The sequence below is a fragment of the Heterobasidion irregulare genome (assembly GCF_000320585.1).
Source record: "Heterobasidion irregulare TC 32-1 unplaced genomic scaffold scaffold_05, whole genome shotgun sequence".
Taxonomy (NCBI): domain Eukaryota; kingdom Fungi; phylum Basidiomycota; class Agaricomycetes; order Russulales; family Bondarzewiaceae; genus Heterobasidion; species Heterobasidion irregulare.
This window is the reverse complement of record NW_009258201.1, coordinates 1,975,576-1,995,574: the sequence shown is the minus strand read 5'-3', so window position 1 is coordinate 1,995,574 and position 19,999 is coordinate 1,975,576. Positions and strand designations below refer to the sequence as shown.

The following is a 19,999-nucleotide window of genomic DNA, read 5'->3' as shown; positions in this document are numbered from 1 at the left end:
TGTACATCCCAAGCACGTATCAGAGCACGGCAGATGTTGGCCAGCTGCGTACGATGTGGCTTGCATACATCCCGTCGAGCAACGTGTCTTCGCTTGCGAGCCTAGTCTCGACGCAAAAGTCGAAGTTCTACACCGGTGTCCCTGACCCGTACGCCACTCTGGCATCGCACATTGATCCCGCATTTTCCGTGGACACGGTCTCTGTCACTGCTGGCACAGGCAGCTCGAGTGGCAGTGGCTCTTCGGCAGCGAGCACCACCGGCGGGTCTTCTAACAACTCTCGGCAGGACGCGATCATCGGTGTCGTCAGCGCGCTTGGCGGATTGACCTTGATTATACTCGCGGTGCTTGTCTACCGCGCGGTCAAGAAGCGCCGCGAACTCGCCCATCGCCGCCTGTCGGACCCGAACATCCCGAATGACCCGTACCCCGACCGCGCTGGGCGTGACTTTGACCAGGACAGCATTGGGGGACCGCGCAGGCGGAGCTTCTATTTCGCGGAGGACAGTTTGCGGGGGACGTCGGTCCAACCGTCGGGAGTGCAGACGCAGCACCCTGCGATGGGCGAGGTCGAGTACAGCTACAGGCACAGCCCGGAGAATATGAGAGAGAGGAGGCCGGTTATGCCTGGCGCGATCTCGGCTCCTATTTTGCAGCAGAGTAGCATGAATTGGTGAGAACTTGGTGAGTGTCTCAGCATCATATATACCCACAAGCTCTCACTCATACGCCCGTGCGTCCAAGGTGGGCGGTAGCGGCGAAGAAGAAAGGGTGAGAAAAGCTCTGAAAACCCCTATATCATGGCAAAAGATACCATCTTTGTGTCCCCCTTCTCGACCTCCCCCTTTGCTCTGTTATTTATTTCGAACGCTCGCTGCGTGTTCAGGATTTTGGCGAGGACCCGTCGACTTTTGCTCTGTCGCTGCGCTTTTTTCGGGTCTCGTGTTCTTCGTATGCCTGTGTACTCTCTGAGCTCTATGATACACATGCTTTGTTTTGCAGATCGTCGTGCTGGGCCAGCGGCCTCCTTGTCTGCATCCGTGCGCCGGGCTTGACCACGAATTATTCACCGTCGGACAGCACGGTCGCTGATACCTTCTCTAGTCGACACTTCTCGTTTTCCGACACAACACGCTTACTTATCGGTTATGTAAGTAGAGTGCCTTTCTTCTCCCTGCCCGCGCGGTGGACGTTCTTGTCTGTGCAGTGTTGCTCCCTTCCCTTGTCCATATCCTATCCCAATCGGTACCCACATTGATGATCGCTATTTAACTTCTCGTACTTCGGTTTCGTTGCACTCGCAATATAATGGGCTCGGTGTTGTGTTTACACGATGTATCGGTTTCTGTTTTGACCTTCCCTTCACTTTTTTTTCTTCTCTCGCGGACGTACACTTACTTACTTTGCGCCTGGTCGCCACCGGATGGCGCGTACTTTTCGGAGTGATTTCACGCTGGGCTACATGATCGGGCTATCGGGACTGTGGGAAGTAGATGTACGGACATGGACTGCGCTCTGATTTCATTCCTTTTATTCCGTCTTTCCTTTCCGTCCTCCTGTACATATTTCTGACGTTTTCTACTGAGTGGGGAACTACGGGAGTTACCAAAACGAGCGAAGTCACAGCGTGACTGTGGCCAAGTGGCCGGGCTGCGGCATGGTTCGCGTCTCGTGAATGAGCGCGCCTCTTTCGCTTTGAGCCTCAAATCACTGGTTGTCCTCTCCACTCTCTCTCTACTTTTCAAATGGACAGCAATGGCTGGTATCCCTCGAGCAGCAGCGAATATCAACAGCCATACTCTTCCCCCAACACCCCAGCGGCCAACAGGACGTATGCTGCTGGCGAATCTGTGCAGGACGCTCACAATCTGTTGGCGGTGTACCCGCTTGCGTCCGCTACGCCGACAGCCCACGGTCAGCTTACGATTTAGCGTGATTATGGACGCGGATGGGCTGACATGGCGTCGTGTTGTCGGACAGTGGCAAGGCAGCTAAGCAACTTGACCGTGAGCGGGACGGCGCCATCCTACGTGCAGCCGCACTATTACAGCCTCAGCAGCGCGATGTACCCTTCTTCTAATCCCCAGCCATACTCAGAATACGCGTCCCAGATTAGCCACCTTCAGGCGTCGCAGCCGCCCGCTGGTAACAACATGGGCTACTGGGAGAACACGCGGAACGATGCAGTGAGATACCTTGGGGAGAACGGAAATCAGTGTGTCTACCTCTCTCTCCGGGGCGTGATGGCTGACTATATGCGTTGTTCCGGGACAGCTCGTACCCGAACTACCAGCCGCAGACGCAGTATTGGTCCGCGCCATCCTACCCCACGTACCAGACAAACGCCTTCGCTCAGTCGATATTCCAGCATACGATGCCGTCCATCTCTTATCCAACTCCGCCACCCCCCGGCATCCTTTCGACCTCATCCTCTCTCGCGCACGCGCTCGGCGATCCACCACCGCGTCCCCAGCCCAAGATCTTCCACCCGGAGGAGTCCACCATGTTTTTCAACAACTTCCTCGACAAGTCGAGTCGCGAGCTGGAGAAAGCGCAGGCCGCGAAGTACGCTAACTACAACCAGAACCATAATTATCACAACGCCAGCACGCCCAGCAGACGGGAGAAGCTGGAGGCGTTCTCGAGCCCCGATCCTCTAGCCATCGGCCCCGGCACCGCATTCACGCCACAGAAACGGAAACCTGTCGAGCAGATCCAGTCTCCCTCCACCAAGCGCGTGCAGGGCCTGCAACGGACAGTTTCTTCCTCGTCTCTTTCTGCTATGTCCTCCACGCCGCCCTCGTCACAAAGCTCAACCCTGTCACGTAGCACGTCTTCTTCCCATTTGACGCCAAAGCCGAAGAAGAGGATGCAGGCTTACGTCGAAATGCCGGCTCTCTCGAGATCGCGGGCCACGCCGTCATCTTTGCATTCCCAGAAGAGTCATGTGTTCAAGACCCCTGTAGCCAAGGGTAAGTTGAAGAGGGTTTTCGACGAGGAGGATGAGCCCGACCTGGGTGGCTATGGCTCGCCAGAAGAGGACTTTAAGCCGAGGAAGACCAGCATGAGCGATGCCATGAAATCGTCGCCTGTGAAGAGGACCGGCGATCGCGATGAAAGGGGTAAGTCACTCTGAATGCGTGGTGGTTTCGTTGCTGAAGGTGTCTTGTACAGGACCTCTGGAGAAACTCACATCTTTGCTTGAGGATATCTTCGAAGCTGAGGACACCTTGCCCGCTGATGCGGACCTCGAATCTCTATCCACCGAGTTCTTTTCTCTGCTCACCGTGGAGCCCGCTCGACCACAGCTACATCACAACATAATCCGCAAACTCACAAAATACATTGGCCAGGTGACGCGTCCGATGAAGCGGCTACGCGGGCATGGCGGTTCCGTTAACACGCCTCGCGCGCGTGGCCCTGGCAGTATAGCTGACATTGAAACATCGACGCTTTCGCGCATATTGAAGATGCTCGAGCGCAGCGTACGCCTCGGCGAGGACCTCGATCCTTTCCGTAGCAGCGAGGTCGAGGCTCCGCGCGGTGTGAGCATGTCGCCGAGCAAGAGGAAGAACGCAAAGGCAAAAAAAGCGCTTTCGCAGACCGAGCGGCGCTCAAAGTCGCATACTCCAGTGGGTGGTGAGGATGAGCAGGAAGAGACCATGAAGGATGCCGACCCGCCGGTGCATGAAATAACCGAAGCCGATCTGGACAGCCTTGCTCGGGCACTGGATGTTGCACGGGACAGTATTCTCGCCGCAGACTGCTGCATCGCGTTGCTCGGAAGCGATCGATTGACGAAGCAGGTTTATTCGGAGGAGCTGATCACTGTGTGTCTCTCCGCGATCAAAAACCAACTAAGCAAGATCATCTATCCGTTCGTTGAGGCTTTTACAGACGGGAATTTATCTGGCCTCCTCCACTATGTCGTCAAAGCCGGTTCTCACGATGCCAAGGGCTATCGACGGCAGCTTGCGGAGGTATTCCAAGCGATTTCGTCTGTGCTGCCTAGGATCAACAATCTCGTGTGTGCGGATACAGTGGTCATGTCCGACTCGATCATCATCCAGGCGGTATATATCGCCATCGGTCCGTTCTTTGTCGTCGAGTCAGAAAGTGAGGGAAAGGGGAGAAAGGACAATGTCGTCGTGAGCACGTTGGGTCAGAGCGCGATGCGAGGACTGAGGCTAGATGCGTTGTCGCTCATTCGAAGTGTGAGTCTCGTGGGATCGACTGGACACATTGTATTGACCGATTTTTCTTCGAGTAGATCTTTGCCAACCATGAAGATCAGCGCTCGTGGATTATCGAGGAGATCTTAGGGTCTTTAATCAGACTCTCAGATACGAAACAGAAGGCAGGGCAATTTCGGTAAGTCTTCCTCATTACGCACCTAATCACGGGTTTGAGAGACTTCGCTCTCCAAGGTTGCGAGATGGTCGTTCAATACGTACCGTCTCTGCACTATTACTGCAGTTGGTTCAGACTTCGGCGCATGGTGTCCGGATAGAGGCACGTAGGTTTGGCAAGGCACGTCAACAGACGCTTGCTCTCCGTCGTCAAGACAGCATGGTCGAAAAGGCAGAAGAACCGTTCTTGGACGACAAGGACATGGGGGTAAGTTGAACTGATTGCACTCTCAAAAGTTTACAGGCCTCATTAATTGCAGGAAATTCAACTATACATCTCTGGCCTGGAGTCGGCAATGAAGGCAGCAAAGACGATTGTGATTTTCTTGACGCAACGGTAGGCTCATTAAAGCCGTGTTGATCGTACTGAGATGTCTTATGAATTGAGTGCGTTCAGGTCGGGCAAGGGCAAGGCTACCAAAAACTCGAACGAGTCCGAATACCGTGCCATCTTTGATAATTTAGTTTCGGATCTTCTAGTAGTCCTCTTTTGGCCAGAATGGCCAGCTGCAAGTTTAGTGTTGAGCATCGTCTGCAGATTCATGGTGGGTGGCTTCTCTTATCATCTTTGTGTGGGAACCTCACGCATCACTGTCTAGGTCTCATCTTTGGACGACGTGAAATCTACAAATCAAGCCGATAACAACGCTGCCAAGACGATCGCACTTGATCACCTCGGCGTCATCGCTGCTCGGCTACGCTCCAGTTCTCTCAAGTTCAAGCAAATAGAAAATGGTTCTGATTCTCCGGCCTTGAGGCCCTTGGACGAGGTAAGAAGAAGTCCGCCTGAAACATCACATGTTCGACTCATCTCGTCCCAGGTTCTGTCAAATGCGAACATGAAACAACTGGAGCGACTTATTGCAGCTCACCAGGAAGTGGTGACACATCTCTCAAAACGATCCTCCGAGGATCAAGCATACGAGGCAAGTATTCATCGCCATTTCAAATCAACAACCACCTAATTATACAGCTGTTTGAATATTTCAGAGTGCCAGGGAGCTCACGGCCGTCACTTGGGGTCAAGAATTGGCTTTTGCTCTCAAACAATTCAATGCAAACCTGGCAGATGATGGCGATGACCTCGATCTCATCAAGTCTAGTCAACCCAAGGCACTCCGTATTGGCAATAAGATCAAGGCTGCATTGAGAGACATGTGGAAGGACGCCGCTACTGATGTATTCGACATAAGGTATATCTCCTCTACACGGGGCGAGACCATACCTAACTTCTATGTCAGCTCTCAGGACGATGTGACGCATGTGGATCGTCTGGCTGAAGAAATAGGAATTATTCAGGATTTGAAGAACTCATACCATCCAATCTTGAATGTCATCCTGCTCGCTCTGGATGCACCGCCAGTTTTCATGCGTACAAAAGCCTTGAGAGCGCTCGGTCAAATCGTTACGAGTGATCCTACAATTCTATCGACTGTGAGTATTCAAATTACATCCATGATCGCTTTTTCTCACCTTCTGCGTAGCCCAATGTCCGCCGTGGAATTGAGAGCCATCTGCTTGACAGCTCCCCAGCTGTGCGCGATGCTGCTGTCGAGCTCATTGGAAAGTACATGATCGACTCGCCCGAAGTAGCGGGCAACTACTTCCAGAAGATCGCAGATCGTATCGCAGTACGTATCGACCCCCTTTTGGTGACAAATCACTGACAGCCCTTATAGGACACCGGACTGGGAGTTCGCAAGCGCGTCATAAAATTACTCAAATCTTATTACGGCGTCATCGACGACAGCGAACATCGTACAGATATCTGCACCAGACTGGTGATGCGGATGTTCGACGAGGATGATACCGTCAAGGATCTGGCAGTTAAGACGATCGAAGAACTTTGGTTCCAAAGCCCTGTTTCCGCTATGTCATTGCAACGATCGCAAGCTGCTGCTGCTCCCATCAATTCGGCTGACAAAACTCAGCTACTGGCGAAGGTTTCGATCATCATGGGTGTATCAGGACATTTCAAAGATCGACAGTCGCCTCTAGAAGATGTGTTGCACAAGATCATGGCCGATAAAGAAGGCGCGGAGGCGAATGCCCTTCATGTACGTTATGCTGAAATCTGTGAGGCATTAATCGACGGCCTTGTGGATGCGTCAGAACTTCCAGGCTTTGTACGTGTCGATTGCCTCCCTTGGCCCTATTTTTCGTTGATCGCCTTCCTTTCTAGACCGTGATCAATTGTATCAGGACTATCTATCTCTTTGCGACGGCGTACCCGACTGTGCTCTCGGGGTCCCATGCGTCAACATTGTTGCCGTACTTAAAAAACTCTTCAACGGTGCGTCCTTTACTTTCCGAACTTCTTTGAGCCTGAATTTGATGAATTATATTTCAGCCTGAAGAGCAGGTGACATCAGACTACCTGCTTAAGATCTTCCGTGTCTCTATTCCGAACATGCCGAAAACAGCCGCCAAATTCGGACAGGAACTTCAGCTGGCATTGCAGCCAATGATTTTGAGGCCTTCGACGACGGGCGGGGTTCAGGTCAGTGCTTCAAAAGAAAATGTGCGCTTGATGATGAAACCTCTGTTACAGGCATTGCAAGAGACTGTGGCCTGCATGTGTGCCGTAGTCCAAAACCTGACTCATGATTTCACCCGTCTGGTGGCTTTGTTGAAATCATGCAACCGTGCGTTCATCGACCATGTTGGTTGGCAAAATCTGACTGTGAGCCATTGTCATTCGTTTAGTTCGCCTGCAACAAGCGATTGCACGTTCCTCGACCCAATCTATGGCACCTACCGACGCGCGAGCCCTCTCGATTCTCATTTTCATCGTGTCCCTTTTAGCGGAGCACTGTGACTTCGACCACTTAAGAAGCGGAAATCAAGGTCCGTCACGTCGTTGATGACTCCGCATATTTGGGCTCAATTTTCAAGCTACAGAACTGGCTCCTGACTTGGACGCTATATCAAAGGTCAGAAATTTCGAAACTAGCACGAATTTGTCATTGACTAGCGTCAAGGGGTCCATCATCGTCCACATCTATCACAGTCTACTGAAGCTGTATCACAAGCATAGTGAGGCAGGTCTGCGAGGACGCATTCTTCAATGCCTTGGTCAGTAGAAGATAAACAAGAGACGAACCATTTCTGACGCTTCGACTGTAGGCTTCCTCTTCAGGTCTCAGCCCACCTTGATGACTCTGGATTCGTCTGCTGTGATCATGGACGCCATTTTCGCATCGCCAGAAGATGAGAGTCGTGGACGGTTACTCAAGATACTGCAAGATTTCTTGGTATCTGAGGCGTCAAAGCATGCTGCAAAGGAAAAGAGTAAGCGGTAGTGATCTCGCTGGCTGTCCAACTTCTCATTCTGGTTCTCAGAGAGCGCAAGACCAAAGTCGGCTGCCACCGATGTCAATATGGAGGAACTAGTCGGGAATACCGATGGTTTTGCTGACTCAGGGTGAGAGCTATTCTCGATTGGCCAAATGCTGTCCGATTGATTGCAATCCAGGGTGAGCTCCGCGGTGGTTCAAAGATATCTTGATCCCATATTGCAAGCTGCACTATCAACACACGCACAGACCCAAGCCGCCGCCGTGGATATCTTGAGCTTCACTATCAAACAAGGTCTTGCACATCCTCTACAGGTGATTATCAACATATTTCGACACCTATCTCGAACAGCGCTGACATCATGCAGTCCTTCCCTGTGATTATAGCTCTGGAGACCAGTCCAAATGCTGCATTGAGTGGAAGAGCCAGCGCTTTGCATGCCATATTGCATAGCAAACATGCATCACTCCTCAATTCTCGATACACTATAAGTGCTCGATCTTCTTTTGATTACCAGAAGACACTCATGCAAGGTCATGTCCAAGGTAATCTCTTTTTTCATGTATACGCCGCTTCATACTTATCGGAATTTGCAGGATATCGCGTACAAAACGTCCCGACTGCCTTGCTTCAACGCTGGTACTCACTCGTTCGAGAGAAGCGTGCCTCGAAGCTAGATTTTCTGAAGTCACTCGTGCGAGTGTTTGACATGAACACTTCTCTATCGAGCACTCAAGATGACATCGACTTCGCTCGGTATATGGTGGAGAACTTTGCCACCTTCGACTACAAGTCTCAAGAAGAGGTGCTTATGGTCGTGAAAAATCTTATTGCCGTATTATCGACGGCTGGCATGCAATTGATGGAGTCATTATCACCGTCACATCTACTCACTCAGCTGCATGAGCCCGTACATCCGAATCCTGGAGACATAGAGATGTCTGACGCTCAGGTCCAACCGGGGGACCTGATCCCGCCAAACGGAGGTATGTGTTTCTAAAATATGAAGCCGTACGCCCTTCTAACCATTTCGCGCTTTGTTAGCCTCAAATCCTTCGTGGCAATCGCTTGACAAATTGCCACTGCTCCGTTGCTCCGTCGTTATCGCTATGATCATGCTCTTGAAGGGTCATCTCAAGACTTTATATGGTCTCTCAGAAGAGTAAGTTTAACCCATGGGCCCTTGGGGTCTCCACTTACCATTCTCTTGCAGAAAATGCTTGAAATGGGTCATCGGCAAGAAGAATGCAATGGGCGACAAGCCTGCTAACAGACGTTACAATAATCTGCTCTCGTGGGACCGTATACCTTTCGCGACAGCACCGCTGCTGACCACACAAGATATAGCTAGTCAGCGGAATACAGTATGCTGTTGATTTGTTTATATCCTTTTCTTGTTGCTGACCATCGTATCCCGCAGTTCCTCGAAATCTGGAATGAAGATGGTGTCACGGTTGACCCTGAAGATGACATGGACTAATCGTCTGCTGATCACTGCTTTTATTATCATTATATTTTCGCCTTCTCCTTGTCGCATTATTTTCCTGATTACTGCTCATCTCATGGACTATCTACCTACCTGTTGTGATGATACCACACTCAATACTCTAGAACGCAAATACATCAATCGCATTGTATTCTCCATTAACATTAGGCTGCTTCGTCGGACCACCTTTGTGGTGTCTGCTCCTTGTGGGCCTTGACATCGATCATACTTCTGAACCGCACAGTATTCGATGAATCGGCAAAAGAGAATAGTTACATGCCTCGCATCTTGTTATTTCTGCACTATGCTTCAATGAATATTCCAGTCTGTACACAATACAAACATACAAATGTTAACGATTGGACCATCACATCAAGACGCTCAAGTCAGGTTGCCAGCTTCCTCTAGACACATGGATAAATCCAAGAAGTATGACTTGATGTAGTTCCACCGCAGAAGGGTAGATTGTCTGAGGGCTGCTCAACACGTCAGAGATTACAGTCTGTTAAACAGATGATGTTGGCTGCAAGGCAAGTTACTCGTTGCTCATGAACATACATTGTGGCTTTGGTGGAATTTTTGTACCGCAATCGCGATACGGTGTGCGAGCTTTCCGAGCGTGATTGATTTTGGATCTCTCCCGTAGGTCCTCGTCCAAAACTGACTACTCCATAGATCGCACCCCTTCCACTACATGACAGGGGTAAGTTTCATACTGAAAAATTGAAAACACGAAAGAGAAAAAACGAACATTCAGTCGCAAGGTGAGCTTCCGCTGATCAAAGTCAACCAGGTGTTCCGAGTCCATGAGGACATCCCTTATATCCTGATCAAGGACATCCTGGATCACAACTCCCACAGCGCCCGATGTCCTGCTCACAAATTGAATGGGTCCTTTTGAAACCCCCACATACAAGGATCGACCGCGGACTGTGATGGGACGATAAAGTACGGTGACGGATTGACCACGAGAGTTTGCAAAGGGCGCTTCTGGTGCGTTGGGCGCAGCGGTTGTGGTGACTAAAGTTTCTATGGGCGAGTCTACTTTGGACGGCCGTGCCGCGGGGTTCATGAATGAAGGATGGAACGGATCATAATGCACGTTCATATGTTGGGCTTGTTAATAAAGTCGACCGCGGTTAGTTTCAGGTGGTCGGGTGGGAAGATAGAGATGTATACCATCTATACCCGGGCACAGCACGTTGGGGTCTACTATTCGTTTTAGGATAAAGACAGCAATAGACATTGGTACGAGGTTCGGCTCACCGTCCGCAAAATTCTGAGAAAGGTAGGAAGTTTCGAAGTAGTCGCGGGCATGTTGCTTATCCTCCTGGGCTGTAAAACAAGCCTGTCAGCGTGGGACGACACATGACAAGCGCAAAAGGCGCCTGATTACCGCTCCAAGGTACTGTCGCCATCGGTAGTTGAGAACGTGTGTCCAAGGGGGTGATAAGACTCGTGAAGAAGAGGCAGCGTTATATGCCCCACCATGCGGCACAGATGTAGGCCGCCAGACCAGACATACAGAGTGATATCAACCATAAAGGTCTCTTAGGGTCTAGGCCCTATCTAGATGCGCCTTGTACGAGTAAACCAAGAGAATGAATAATCTATGCCAGGAGAACAGGAATTCTTTCTATGCCTGTTCATTTCACGTCATTCCCAAGCAAGCTTGCTAGATATAGGCATGATTTAACGCTTCATCACTGCTGCACAACTCCAAGGTTGGCCACGAATATATGCCAAAAAAATAAATCATGCGACACCTGAGTGTAACATATATGGATCTTGAAATATACGAGAGCGCTCGGCCGGCATCTCCGTGCCCAACGCAGTAGCAAGGGGAGTCGAAGCTCGGGCGGTCTAGACTTTGATTGCTGACCATCTGTCCAATCAGCTCATCGGCCTTTGGTAGTAGGGACTAGCCTGGCTGTCAGTCCTAGAGGAAGGAAGCGTCTTCAGATGCCAGTCAATCGATAATTAAAAACCAAGACGGGGCCGTCTTCTCCTTACCTTGAAGTATGCACTGTAAAAAGACGCCTAGCGTACGCCAATTATGCATTCTTCGGAGAGATCATACTCCTCGAGCGCTGGACACGATTAAGACCTGTTGCGAAGACTGACAGGTGAAGTCAGCACCACGTTTGATAATTACCAGCAGAGTAAGCACATCTCTTTGGATGCCCGATGCTGGAGTGGCCTAGACCTGTGTGGACCTGTTGAAGGGCGATGAGATATCGACGACACATATCTGTGTTACCCAACGCAATTTTTACGTCGCGCGCAGCTAAACGTAGCTGGAATGCCTTGATGGAATTAGAATTCAGAAGGTGCGATGTTCACGATCCGGCACTATTCGTCTTCCAAAATGACGCGACCCAATCAAGACTTCAGCGCAAAGCATCACGAGTGGACTACTTAAGTACTTGAGCGCCCACCGCGATGGAGTTGTCTAGAACCTGCTCGGAGATCTGTCGCATGTGGACCCGGCAGGCTTCTAGATATTAAGAAGCTTCAAGATGTGCAGCTTGATCGTCGGACATCAGTGCTGCCACGCTACCTACATATGCGCGCGTGCTTGAGCTTCTTATAAGTCAGGAGACAAGCAAGAGTTCTAGCCCCGGAGTTAAAGCGTGCTTTTCTATGATTGATAAGGGCGTAGTGGATACTTGCGAAATGCGTTGGGGAGAACAGAGGCGAGTTCTCTGCTCATTGTTTAGCAAAATATTTGAAAACACGAAGAAATGACTTACTACGCCTGTGCCACTCACTTCTCGCCATCTCTGTACCATCTGGCAAGATCATCATCGCTGTACGAAACAGTGTTGCCCAGTCAATTTCCGGTACAACCACATCACGAATGCATTTCGGAACCTTAGGTCGAGGTGGTCTAGAACTTCCTCTGTAAACGAACACGATTCCGCGCATCAAAGATGCATGCCGAGAATGTACATACGGCAGTTGGATTCATTTTCAAGCCCTCATGCCAATTCAAACCCTTGCAAAGGCACAGTTGTATACTTAGTAATTTTTAGGGTGCACAGGAGTACCCACCTACATATCCTCCTTTAGACAGATCATCAGACTGCGGTACGTCACACCGAGGACTGGACTTTGCTCTTCAGTAAACCGTTTTCAAGCCACTCCCTCAAGTTCGCGCCAGTCAGCTCAAAAGCCCCGGCCTTAAAGGGAAAAGAACTCACCATCGACGCTCGATGAGACTCGCCCTCGCGTCCTTTGTACTCTAAATCATTCATACCCCCTGCTTCATTTGTGCGGACATATGAGGGCGGCGTCCGAGCGGTCGCGCCGAGCGTGATTATGATCGTAGAAAGAAAATCTTGTTGGAGTTACCGTCCACGATTTCACACATACATATGAGGGTCGCTCATTGCATGGAGGACTATTGCCGCCCCATCCGTAAGGCGTCTATGTTCCTGGCACTCCGGCCGGTGGAGGGCTTCCGTGACCAGTACAACGCTCAAAGCACCGCAATGAGCAACATACGAAAATTTGTTCTGCGAAGCCTTGGGGACTCTGAACCATCTGACATCATGGAGATCCCTGACGAACTTTACCTTCGGCGCCGCGTCTTCACACGAGTAAGCCTTGTCCCATGCAAACATGGCGAGTTCTAACCCTCACGTCGTAAAGGTGGCCGAGCTTGCGAAAAGCCCGCCTCTGCTCTGACTTCCGACGACGATCCTCAAGGGAAAGCCGCCTGCGTTGCAGACTCCTAGAGTTCCCGAGAAGGTCATCTTCTACATGCGTGCCGGCGAAGGTCGCGTGAAGCGTTGCTCGCCGTACGTGTTTGGTGTCGGAGACCTGGTCGACGTCAATTCGTACGTGGATGTGGCGACGTACAGGGGACTTCAAGGTTCCGCCTTCACCAAAGTCTACTTCTCATTCAACCGACTCGAACTAGTACAGCTTTGTCCTGCATCGTCAGTTAAAAAGATGAGGCGCGAGACTCCAGGCACCGGGGAGACTGTGTCCTAGGGATTGAAGGATCCATAACTACGTAGTCGGCATCGCTCAGCGACGTTCAGTACGATAGTGCTTCTGCAGTTTCCACTTCATCTTCAGACACCTGTATCTTCCATAACATCGACAAGCTTTGATTGAGTGAGATCGTGCAGGGCCTCTTCTTTCGATGTTCGTCAGGATAAGCCAGGTAAAGAGACTTCGATTTCGAAACACCGAAGTCCTGAGATGTTGCTGAGGTAATTGAACGGGCCGCATCGGCAAGCCTGTTTGCATTCTATCAGCGGGATACCCAGCGACCTACCAGCGACCAAGGTAGGACGAAGATTGTTATTGATGCTCACAAGATACTGGTAAGATGTGTTATTATGCACGTAGATGATGGTGGACAGGTTATATAACATAGAGCACGAGAAGGGACATAAGTAATTGGCATATCAAACCAAGACTCTCAGATCGGGTTGCCAGCTCCCTCGTGATACACGAATGAACCCGATGAGCACGACTCGGTGGAGTTCGGCTGCAGAGGGGTAGGTATGAGCCAGCCTGTCGGCCGAATCCTCAGCAATCTTTCAGAGCATGCGCATCGTCAGCCATAATGATCCCAGAGCGTTGTTAAATACGACGCACCTTGAAATTCTGTTTGAACTTTCGCACCGCGGCCGCGATGCGCTCGCCGAGCTTGCCAAGTGTAATTGGCTTGGGATCTTGACTGTAGGTTCTCGTCCAGAATTGATCATTCCATGGCTTGCACCCTCGCCACTTTAAGGTCATAAGATACGCTGCGAGTGATGCCTTGAGGAAAAAGGATAGGAAAACGAACGTTCAAGCGCAAGGTAAGTTTGTTTTGAACAAGACATCTGACCAAAAGTTCCGGTCCTACAAGAATGTCTGCTGTCTTCCCGTCCAGGAGATCCTGAATTGTAATCCACGCGGTGCCTGACATCTTGTTCACGAACTGAATAGGATGCATCAAATCTCTCAGATACAGAAATTGAACGCGGGCCGTGCGGGGGCGATAAAGTACAGTGACAGATTGGATGCGAGGTCGCGGTAGGTGCACTTCCGACACCCTACACGTGTTAGCGATGTTCAAAGAAGCAAATTCTGTGGGTGCTTGGACTGGCCGGCGTGCAGACTGCCATGAGTTCCGCCCAATCACGATGCGGAGTACTGCCTTACCGTCCTCATAGTTCATGCCTCGGCACAGATAGATAGCATCTGTACGTAATGATGAGACGAGAAAACAAGAGGTTCTGGCACAAAATTGCACTCACCGTGCTGGGAGCTCTGAGAGGGATAGGTAGGCTCGGGGAAGTTGGGAGGGTTGTTCATAGCCCCAATCTGTAAGTCAGACCTGTCAAAACAAAGTTAAGGGTGAGCAAGGATATCCAGCGGCCCACTATCCCAAGAAACTGTTGACATTGGTTTTTGAAAGTACAACTTAGTAGGATCTGCATGAGTCTGGTGGTGGTTGAGTCTTAGCCTGAGAGTGCAGAGCAACCCGTATTATACTTTCCGTGGGGTCCTATTGTACGGTGAACATTAGCGGTTTCGATAAGTCCGATGTAGGAACAAAGTTCATTGTTAGCGGCCGCGAGACGAAGAATATCGCAAGGGCGCAGAGGACAACGAAACGATGCACCGCAATATGGGAATTGCGGATGAGGAAGTGATGCACCGCAATGTGGGAATTGATCAGAGCCATAGGCCATAGCACTGAGCTGTCTTCCAACTGTAAGAGAACGGAACAGCTGTATTATAGGTTATCATCAGGACATGGATCTCTAGAATACAAATTTTGCGTTGTCACCCAAGGTTCCCTGACAATTCAAGGCGAAAAGCAGCGCACCAAGCGCTAATTCCTACTCTCTCCACTAGCTCTTCCCCGTTCCTTATTTTGCTCTTCCTCGCCTCCTATCCCATTTACCCCATTAACATTCCACTCCGGTAAAACCTCTGGCCTCACCGCCTGCCCATCCACAAATAGTATAGGACCTTTCGGCACGGCGTCCACCAGCTTTTTGGCGGGCTCGTCGAGCGCCGGCTCGTCCTCGAACATCCACTCGAGCTCGCCGCCGTACGCGCGCGGCAGATCCTGAGGCTCGATGATCCCCCGCAGCGTCGGGCCCGGGTTCTTTCCGAGCACGTGCACTTTATTGCGCGTGCCCTCGTCGAACCATGCCTGGTAACGCCGAATCCGCGCGCTTCAGAAACAGATAAAACAAAAGATGCAGTGCAGGAAAGGCTGACCTTGATCCACCCCCACACAGTGGGGAAAAATGATGGCGCGTTGACCACCGCAATCGTGTGTAGCGTCTCCGGATAATGTGCTGTCGCGAGCTCCGACGCCTGTTGCAGATGATGTCGGAGCGACCACATCGTCCCGAGGGATACATCCGCGAGGTCGATAATTGAAGTCACGGCCGAGATGGGGGTCTCGGGCGCGCCAGGGTGCGGGAGGGCGGAGCAGAGCGGGAGCGTGAAGCGGGTCATGAACTCCCAGAGAGCAACGCTGGGTTTTTGTGTCAGTTCGAGAGTTTGTCGATGGAGCGGTGTTATTGAGGTGAGGGAAGCGGGTGGCGAGGTTAGGAGAGGACGCACATGCGTTGATACCGTCGCTCTGTCGGAACGCTGGTCAGTTCTTTGTGCATTGGCCCCGTGAGCGACGCAAGCCGATACACATATACCGGCACACCGTGCTATCCACGCGCGACAACAGCCCACAAAAGACGACAACACGGTTAATCAACTCGAATCAGAACACCACAGATTTAGACAGATGGGCAGACGAACCTTGTCGCGCCGGCCCGTCCAGCGCGGATAGAAGTGCTTTGCGCGCTCGAACTCAACGGAATCGAACGTGGCGTACAGGCGGTCGACCTCATGTTCCATACGCCATGCCTCGGTGTCCGCAAACTGTTTCTGCGCCTTTGCCGGGTCGAAGTGGCGCGCGCGCAGAAATCGTCTAACAGAACCACGTCACACCATACGTTGAGTGATGCGGATACGCAGATTGCATGATTGAAGGTGAAGACACACACAGGAGCGTAGCCTCATCGTGCGACGCGTGTTCCGCATCCGTCGGTGGTCTGTACAGCGCGGACTTGGCAAGATTGTCCTTGAATGCATTGAAAAATTTGAGCTGTTCCTCGGAAAGATGGCCAAGATGGCCAGCGAGGAGGTCATAAGTCGACGACCGTTGGTGGTCGCTGTTCATAATGAATCTGGATTAATGGCGTCTAGGTGAATGATAAGTGTTCCTCGGCGAATAAGTTATGTGCGAAGATGCGGGATGCAATGATCGATGTGTAGATTAGGGGCTTATGTTCGTGGCAGCGAGGACTGAGAGGAGAAGATAGAAAGAAAAGGAGCGCTCAGTCTCGGACACTCATCAGACGGAGAAAGCATTGTCTCGGCAATGCTGAGTCTTCCTGTCTGACCTCATTCCATGTGCGGCAGGACCGGCCCGACCCCATTCAACGCATCCGTCGCTCGACGGTGGTCAAACTGTCAAGGGTCAAACGAAACACTCTGGCAGAGCACCCGCGAGAAGTCAATGTCATTCTTGAACAGGTTTGTCGTCTATCCCAGTCTATCCCCGCCTTGTCTCTGATTTCCATGATAACAGTACGATAGCTCATTTTGTTGACCAAATCACATCCCTTTGGGATCTGCTGATGTTGAAGACAAGCGCAGCACTCGATGCATCCAGTGATGGGCCAGAAGCGATTCTTTGTCATTTAACGATACCTCAAGATCTCAAGATCTCGAGAGCCACGCAGCCCTGTCCTTAGTGAAGTGTGTCGCCTACTCGTACAATCGATCCTCTCGTCGAGGATGAATAACCTATTTCATCCGGACTGCGCTCGGATGATCTCTTGTGCTTTTCAAAAGCAGAGAGCATTCAATAACCATCTTTGCCTTGAACAACGCCGTATGCAGGACCACCACGCGCGTACATCTTGCGCAGGTCACCTACAAGTTCACTTGGTCTCTCATATGCGGCGAAATGGCCGCCTTCAGAATGGGAAGCCACAAAGACGGGGTTCCCTACGACGCGCAACCAGCTGTTCACAACAAATTGAGGGGTTAGATCAGACGCAATCAAGAAAAGAAAAGATAGCTGACGTTCGAGGCGCTTGATATATGTCTTTGGGGAAATAAGAAACACCCATAGGAATAGCAGGACGTGGTGGGGCTAGGAATCCTCCGGTTTTGCCGACCTCATAATAAATTCGAGTCGCCGCAGTTGGTCCAGCACGAGAGAACCAGTAGATAGAGATCCATGTAAGCACTAGTCAGGTACACATCATCGCTTGCATACTTTGAAGGCAGCGCTACACGCTCACCTTCGTCATCTTCCCACTGGTAAGCGTCTGTCCAAGCCACGAGTTTCTCGTATATCCAGGCTAGAAGGCCAATCGGAGAATCAGAGAGTGAATATCCCAACGTTTGCGGCTGCGTCGACTGCTGTTCCGTATATCCTCGTCCGTTTGATATCATATGTGCAGTACGCTGGAGAGCTAAGCGCTCCTGGGGCGTGTAGCGAGAAAATATATGAGATAAGAAGGCACGAGGATCAGAGAACAGACGTGGCGGTGACATTGCCCTGAGGACGTGAAGTGTATAGATGAGCAGGCAATAGGGTACCAAAATAAATCGGCGACGTACGCTGCGAAATTAGTATGCCACGCTTTGACATTCTTAGGTCCATAGGTGTACGCCATAAACCGAGTGACCTGAGTTGGTCGGTCAGGACTAAATGCGGAAGAGCACTGAAAGCTAACTCACGAAATGCCCCCAATCCCCGCCTTGAGTGACATACTCCTCGTATCCGAGGGAAAGCATCAACTTGTGCCCGAGCTACACAATCATCGATTAGCCGCGGGCGGTCTACGCGAACCTGGACATGCCTCCGCATACTGAGGGCCCGAGAACCCTTTGTTCCGTGGTGCCTCTGAAAATGCATAGCCAGGTAAGCTAAGGGCGACTACATGAAAGCTCGGGTGATCGGGTGACGACGCTGTCAAAAGCGAGATGACCTTTCGAACTTCGATAAAGCTTCCAGGCCCTAAAATACACATCAGCAAAAATGACAGTAGGACAGTGTGGTCACGCACACCCGTGAACAAAGAGGAGAGGTATGGCATTCTCGACCATGCTTTGTTGGTGCACATAGTGAATGTTCAAAGAGCCATGGTCGTCAATAGCAATATCTCTTGTGAACATAGGGAGCACATTCAGCTCCGCCTCATACTTCCTCCAGTCATAGCCCTCCCTCCACCTGGCTGCTAGCCGCTTGATGTCTGCTAAGGGAGCGCCATAGTCCCAGCCCGCCTCTTCGAGTTCGTCCGGAAACCGAGATAACTCCAGCTTTCGCTTGAGCAACGCAAGGTCCTCGTCAGTAACAGCGATCTTGTAGGCTTTGGCCATGGACATGAATCAGACGGTCAGAGCCTCGGGCTATTCTAAATCCGCAGTTGGAATCAGCCATGTTTGAAACTGTCTCACGAGTATCTCACGCCGAAGAACCAGGTCTATGTAGTAAGAGAATCGCGACGTCGCGTCAATACGACTTCAACACGTCACTTCCCCGCTACGAACCGCAGTCTAAAATATCCAACACGCCAAACCCCGCTCTCCTTGTCCCAACACCTCCCATCCTCACGGCACAGGCTCTCCACTTCATCCACTACGCTTGCCTCCTCCTCTACACTCATACCCTCCAAAAAATTGTGCCCGCAGAACAAACGCACCCATGCTTTGATATCGTCTACGCGCGTGGGACGCGTGTTCAGCGAGACGTGCAACGGTTTGAAGCCGACAGAGGTGAGCAGCTGCGTTGTGAATCCGCTCTGATGTCAGTGGCTGCATCAGGAAATAATTTTGGAAAACTGACAGCCGTGTACTCCTCCACCGTCGGGAAAAACCACGGATCACGAGGCTGAGGATCTATCCCACGTCTCTTCAAAGCCGCATGCAACGCCTCCCGAATCCCTGTAAGCTCGAGCAAGGACGCCGTTAGCCCTCAAAGCATCGGCCAATAGAATAAGAATCAGCAAAAAAAAATGCACCGGCAACGTTCCCCGCCCCACCCATCTCGCCCACCAGCCTCCCACCTGGCTTCAGTAGCCTCCACGCGCTTTGCAGCGGTCCCTGCGGGTCGCGCGCGCACCAGTGCAGGGCCGCGCTCGTGAAAACCTTGTCGCATGCTCCTATGAAGCCTCCCGGGAACCCCTCTCGCTCGAGGAAGCCCGGGTCCTGTATGTCCGCGACAACCAAATTCGCGCGCGGCAGACCCGTGCTGTCCACAGCCTTTGCGATCTGTGCCCATGACCACATCAGCGCACGATACTTCCAAACGAACACACATGCCCGACTGAGCTACTCACCATACTCTCGCTGACATCCACCCCTACCACCAGCCCTTCCGCCGCGCTGCCCACCTTCCTCACTACCTCCAATGTCACCTCCCCGCTCCCGCACCCCAAGTCCGCAATTCGCTCCCCCCTTTGTGCGTCTAGCAGCTCCAGCACTGGCGCCGTCTGCGCCGGCGCGAACACGAACGCTGCTGCCGAGCGGTACGCGTTCGCCGACCATCCTGACGCGTCGCGGTCGTTCGGCCCATCCGCGGGCGGCGCGGTACCGGGTGAGGAGCTATGCCTTGTGCTCGCGCTCGCGCTCATAGTTGATATGGTAGAAGCTGTCGCCAAAGCTAGAGTTTACTGCGCGAATGCAGTAGGAATGACTCAACCGGTCTGATTCGATACCGACATCGCTGCTTTCGAGCGTCCTTATATATATGCAGACAATCTGGTCC

The 19,999-nt window shown here is 51.5% G+C and overlaps 9 protein-coding genes across 9 annotated transcripts; 4 read left to right on the top strand and 5 right to left on the bottom strand.

The window, feature by feature from the left end:
• Nucleotides 1-53: 53 nt before the first annotated feature.
• HETIRDRAFT_154744 (uncharacterized protein) lies at nt 54-1,607 on the top strand (the record flags this gene model as incomplete). The annotated part of the gene is made up of 2 exons (XM_009548302.1): nt 54-684; nt 745-1,607. One exon carries the CDS (start codon nt 54-56, stop codon nt 675-677), a length of 624 nt encoding a protein of 207 aa, XP_009546597.1. The 3' UTR covers nt 678-684; nt 745-1,607.
• Nucleotides 1,608-2,887: 1,280 nt separating this feature from the next.
• HETIRDRAFT_45139 (uncharacterized protein) lies at nt 2,888-9,186 on the top strand (the record flags this gene model as incomplete). The annotated part of the gene is made up of 26 exons (XM_009547505.1): nt 2,888-3,122; nt 3,175-4,214; nt 4,271-4,371; nt 4,428-4,617; nt 4,670-4,746; nt 4,807-4,954; nt 5,009-5,179; nt 5,231-5,341; nt 5,400-5,602; nt 5,651-5,843; nt 5,894-6,040; nt 6,089-6,535; nt 6,592-6,702; nt 6,760-6,909; nt 6,961-7,054; nt 7,116-7,256; nt 7,311-7,342; nt 7,391-7,484; nt 7,536-7,700; nt 7,752-7,833; nt 7,885-8,020; nt 8,074-8,251; nt 8,303-8,692; nt 8,751-8,868; nt 8,920-9,070; nt 9,127-9,186. 26 exons carry the CDS (start codon nt 2,888-2,890, stop codon nt 9,184-9,186), a joined length of 4,965 nt encoding a protein of 1,654 aa, XP_009545800.1.
• A 2,562-nt stretch (nt 9,187-11,748) lies between these two features.
• Nucleotides 11,749-12,120, bottom strand: HETIRDRAFT_418021 (uncharacterized protein; the record flags this gene model as incomplete). Its single annotated transcript, XM_009548301.1, has 2 exons — nt 11,749-11,897; nt 11,946-12,120. The coding sequence occupies 2 exons, from the start codon at nt 12,118-12,120 to the stop codon at nt 11,749-11,751; spliced, it is 324 nt and encodes a 107-aa protein (XP_009546596.1).
• Nucleotides 12,121-12,587: 467 nt separating this feature from the next.
• HETIRDRAFT_451661 (uncharacterized protein) lies at nt 12,588-13,191 on the top strand (the record flags this gene model as incomplete). Its single annotated transcript, XM_009548300.1, has 2 exons — nt 12,588-12,794; nt 12,904-13,191. 2 exons carry the CDS (start codon nt 12,588-12,590, stop codon nt 13,189-13,191), a joined length of 495 nt encoding a protein of 164 aa, XP_009546595.1.
• A 422-nt stretch (nt 13,192-13,613) lies between these two features.
• Nucleotides 13,614-14,636, bottom strand: HETIRDRAFT_317187 (uncharacterized protein; the record flags this gene model as incomplete). The annotated part of the gene is made up of 5 exons (XM_009548299.1): nt 13,614-13,745; nt 13,807-13,938; nt 14,000-14,397; nt 14,454-14,520; nt 14,580-14,636. The coding sequence occupies 5 exons, from the start codon at nt 14,634-14,636 to the stop codon at nt 13,614-13,616; spliced, it is 786 nt and encodes a 261-aa protein (XP_009546594.1).
• A 398-nt stretch (nt 14,637-15,034) lies between these two features.
• On the bottom strand, nt 15,035-16,396 carry HETIRDRAFT_46452 (phosphatidylinositol transfer protein; the record flags this gene model as incomplete). The annotated part of the gene is made up of 5 exons (XM_009547528.1): nt 15,035-15,361; nt 15,430-15,691; nt 15,781-15,878; nt 15,973-16,144; nt 16,221-16,396. 5 exons carry the CDS (start codon nt 16,394-16,396, stop codon nt 15,035-15,037), a joined length of 1,035 nt encoding a protein of 344 aa, XP_009545823.1.
• A 231-nt stretch (nt 16,397-16,627) lies between these two features.
• Nucleotides 16,628-16,973, top strand: HETIRDRAFT_169013 (uncharacterized protein; the record flags this gene model as incomplete). Its single annotated transcript, XM_009548298.1, has 2 exons — nt 16,628-16,752; nt 16,808-16,973. The coding sequence occupies 2 exons, from the start codon at nt 16,628-16,630 to the stop codon at nt 16,971-16,973; spliced, it is 291 nt and encodes a 96-aa protein (XP_009546593.1).
• Nucleotides 16,974-17,083: 110 nt separating this feature from the next.
• HETIRDRAFT_169014 (uncharacterized protein) lies at nt 17,084-18,618 on the bottom strand (the record flags this gene model as incomplete). The annotated part of the gene is made up of 7 exons (XM_009548297.1): nt 17,084-17,246; nt 17,308-17,473; nt 17,529-17,788; nt 17,851-17,918; nt 17,971-18,042; nt 18,093-18,250; nt 18,300-18,618. 7 exons carry the CDS (start codon nt 18,616-18,618, stop codon nt 17,084-17,086), a joined length of 1,206 nt encoding a protein of 401 aa, XP_009546592.1.
• A 146-nt stretch (nt 18,619-18,764) lies between these two features.
• HETIRDRAFT_122931 (uncharacterized protein) lies at nt 18,765-19,865 on the bottom strand (the record flags this gene model as incomplete). Its single annotated transcript, XM_009548296.1, has 4 exons — nt 18,765-19,016; nt 19,079-19,176; nt 19,254-19,440; nt 19,572-19,865. 4 exons carry the CDS (start codon nt 19,863-19,865, stop codon nt 18,765-18,767), a joined length of 831 nt encoding a protein of 276 aa, XP_009546591.1.
• Between the last annotated feature and the right edge of the window lie 134 nt (nt 19,866-19,999).